This window comes from Bison bison, unplaced genomic scaffold, assembly GCF_000754665.1.
Source record: "Bison bison bison isolate TAMUID 2011002044 unplaced genomic scaffold, Bison_UMD1.0 scf7180017864249, whole genome shotgun sequence".
In the NCBI taxonomy this organism is placed as follows: Eukaryota; Metazoa; Chordata; class Mammalia; order Artiodactyla; family Bovidae; genus Bison; species Bison bison.
In genome coordinates, this window is record NW_011494821.1 from 559,792 (window position 1) to 563,490 (window position 3,699).

Below are 3,699 nucleotides of genomic sequence, written 5' to 3' on the forward strand. Positions count from 1 at the left end.
ACCCCCGGGGACGTCTCAGTGGAGCTGCCATTTGTTCTCATGCACCCCAAGCCCCATGATCACATCGCCCTTCCCAGGCCCCAGTCAGGTGAGCCTGCCACCCACCCAAGCCCACAAAGGGAGGGTCTGGAGCAAGGCCAGCAGAGAGGAAAGCTGGTCCTTTTAGCACCCACCCACCCCCCGACTCTCCTCCCCTCAGCTGTTCCTGAAACAGATGCCCCCGTGGACACCAACCTCATTGAATTCGAAACCAAGTAAGAGACTCAGGCCCCACCCCTTCAAGCTTTGACTCTCTGGACAGATTCCTATAACATTCAGATCTACCCTGTTTTTTTCCCTTTGGGAGGCGGGATGGTTGAAGCATCCAATTGAGAGGACTTAGGCTAATGAGCTGCCAACTACCACCCCTTCTCTGTCCCTTCTGCAAACATCTCCAGTCCCAAGGCTGCTCCGGTGCCTGTCTCTGGGAGGGGAGGGGACTGGGAGGTGGAGGAGGCCGCGGTCTGGGGCCCCCACCTCACCCCCTCCTCTCTACCACCAAGCTATGCCACAGACGACGACATCGTGTTTGAGGACTTTGCCCGGCTGCGGCTCAAGGGGCTGAAGGAGGAGGACTATGACGACCAGTTCTGCTAGGAAGGGAGGCTGGAAGAAGGGAGTGGATGGCGGGGCGGGGGACAGTTGGAGGCAGGACCAAGACCCCCACTGTCACTGAGGGGGATCCCAGTCCCTCTTCCCTTCCCCTCCATCCACCAGCTTCCTTGACCAACCCCTCCCCCCCTCCCTGCCCCACCCCCCACCACGATACGCACTGGACCCAGCTCTTGTGGAACATGGGCATTAATTTTTTGACTTTAGCTGTGCTTCCCCAATCCCCCAGTGGGTGGCAAGCTGTGTTCACACCTCAATTTTTTGGAGGGGGAGCCGAAGAGGAGTGATAGTAGGAAAAGAGGGGGAAAGCACTCCCACATTCAACCTCACACCGACACCCCCTCCTGTCACTCTCTCTGCCTCGCATTCCTTCAGGATGAGACCCTTTGGGGGGCAAGACCACTTCGTTATTTCTGAGCATAAAGAAGAAAATAAACCTTTTAATAGGCCGGAGTGTGTGTGTTTTCTGAGCGGCGTTCAAGGAGCGCACAGTGTGCTCACCCGTGATTGTCAGCTGTGGGTGAGGACTCAGTCCCTTCTCTGCACCCACGTGGCACCTGGCCCACAGGCTGTCAATAAACATTTACAGAATGGCTGAACTGTACCTGTGCCCCAAGGTGAACACAGAAACTTGATTTGGTCAGTCCCGACTCAAAGGCAGTTTGATAAAGCCACAGAGCAAACTCTCTCATTTACAGATGGAATACCAACTCACTTTCCCACAGACTAGATGCTTGTGGGAGGTGGGCAGGGCAGGCCCGTCCCTGTTGGGGCTGACATACACAACCACGGGGTGACCTGTTGTGACTGAGCTGTTTCCACTGATCTGTGTGGCTGCTCCCACTGTCCGTTCCTGGGGCTCGGCAGGGCCACAGCTGCAGGCAGGAGCTTCATGACTGACATCTCTGTGGAGCCTGGTACTTAAACTGTCACACAGAAGCCAAGGCTTCAGCCAAAGGCAGTCGTGCTGCTGTGGACAAGTCCAAGAAGCTACAGCCCACCGCTGCTCCTCTGACGCTCGTCGGGGACTCCCAGAGGCTCAGCCCAAGCCCCTGGCTGGGCTGGAGGGAGGGAGTGATACTCCCGACATCCCTCACCCCCACCACCCACCCCCACTCCTGCAGTCCAACCTTCCTTTTTCTCTTAAGCCTCATTCATTCGCCCCATGAACCATCTTGATTTAAATGCCCATCATATGCTAAGGATAGTACAGGGATGGCAGTGATCAAAACAACCTTGAAATCATTACAATTGCTCCGAAGGAGAAATGCAGCAGCTAGGGAGCTCTGACTGAGGCAAGGGCTGGAGACTGATCTCCCTGGAGGTGGTGGTGACCTTGGAACAGAGCCCTGGAAGATGAGGAGGAAGCCAGTATCCCAGGCAACAGTAACACCATGTGTGAGGGCAGCGGGAACAGAGCACATTTCAGAGGCTGAAAGAGGCCAGAGGGACTGGGACAGAGACATCCGGGGGCAAAGCAGTTCCAGATGAGGCCGGTGAGGCAATGGGGCCCCTCCTACCGGCCTTTAGAGGCTCAGTGGTAAAGAATCCGCCTGCCAATGTGGGAGATGCGGGTTCGATTCCTGGGTTGGGACGATCCCCCTGGAGGAGGAAATGGCAACCCATTCCAGTACTCTTGCCCGGAAAATTCTGTGGACAGAGGAGCCTGGCTGCAGCTCATGGGGTCACAGTCAGTCACAGAGTCAGACAACAACAAAGCATACATGCACGCACATGGCTCATGAAACCTAATTAAATCATGATTTACCCACAGGCTTTAAGTGCCCCCAGAATGCCAGTGACCTTGCTTACCTCTCCACAGTAGCAGTCTATTTGCACACCCTGGTCGTCTTCACACGGAGGAACTGCCATCATCCCTCTGACTCGGGAAACCTGCTCCTTAACCTCGGAGCTCTTGGCCTGTGGACCTCACAGCTTTTCAGGTGAATCCGAATCCTCTGGGGTGCACGATAAAGACACAGAGTCCTAGGCTTCCACCTTCCCCAATTCTGATTCAGTTGGTCCCAGGAGGAATCCACGAATCAGGATTTTGAATTAGAACACAGTTTGAGAAACAAGGTCTTTTTTCTTTTAGCTTAAAAACATTTTTAATGCTTTTAAGAAAGTGAAACATGCACATAGTTAAAAAAAAAAAATCCGCAGGGAAGATAAGCTTCCTTCCTGCCCTTGACCCCTAGCCTCCCATTCCTCATTCCCAGAGGCAGTCAGTATCACCAGTTCCTTGATTATTCTTCCAAAGACATTCTTCAGACACAGTTATACCCATATAACCTATATTTCTCCCTTATTTTAAATATAGATAACAGTAAACAGAACTGGACATGGAACAACAGACTGGTTCCAAATAGGAAAAGGAGTACGTCAAGGTTGTATATTGTCACCCTGCTTATTTAACTTATATGCAGAGTACATCATGAGAAACGCTGGGCTGGAGGAAGCACAAGCTGGAATCAAGATTGCCCAGAGAAATATCAATAACCTCAGATATGCAGATGACACCACCCTTATGGCAGAAAGTGAAGAAGAACTAAAGAGCCTCTTGATGAAAGTGAAAGAGAAGAGTGAAAAAGTTGGCTTAAAGCTCAACATTCAGAAAACTAAGATCATGGCATCCGGTCCCATCATTTGAGGCAAACAGATGGGGAAACGGTGGAAACAGCGGCTGACTTTATTTTTTCAGGCTCCAAAATCACTGTAGATGGTGATTGCAGCCATGAAATTAAAAGATGCTTACTGCTTGGAAGGAAAGTTATGACCAACCTAGACAGCATATTAAAAAGCAGAGACATTACTTTGCCAACAAAGGTCTGTCTAGTCAAGGCTATGGTTTTTCCAGTGGTCATGTATGGATGTGAGAGTTGGACTGTGAAGAAGGCTGAGTGCCGAAGAATTGATGCTTTTGAACTGTGGTATTGGAGAAGACTCTTCAGAGTCCCTTGAACTGCAAGGAGATCCAACCAGTCCATCCTAAAGGAGATCAGTCCTGGGTGTTCATTGGAAGGACTGATGTTGAAGCTGAGACTCCAG

General features: G+C 51.6%; 1 protein-coding gene across 7 annotated transcripts in view; it reads right to left on the reverse strand.

Moving 5' to 3' along the window:
* Positions 1–3,699, reverse strand: part of PELP1 (proline, glutamate and leucine rich protein 1) — a 51,181-nt gene that overhangs the window by 36,422 nt on the left and 11,060 nt on the right. For 2 of the 7 annotated variants that reach the window (XM_010847380.1, XM_010847381.1), the window contains exon 2: positions 2,464–2,609. The exons of 3 other annotated variants lie outside the window; for them this stretch is intronic. In XM_010847380.1, the coding sequence (XP_010845682.1) occupies positions 2,464–2,526 (63 nt within the window). In that variant the 5' untranslated portion in view covers positions 2,527–2,609. Of the gene's footprint in view, positions 1–2,463; positions 3,022–3,699 lie in introns of those variants that run through there. 2 more of the 7 variants (XM_010847379.1, XM_010847378.1) reach the window with 2 other exon arrangements.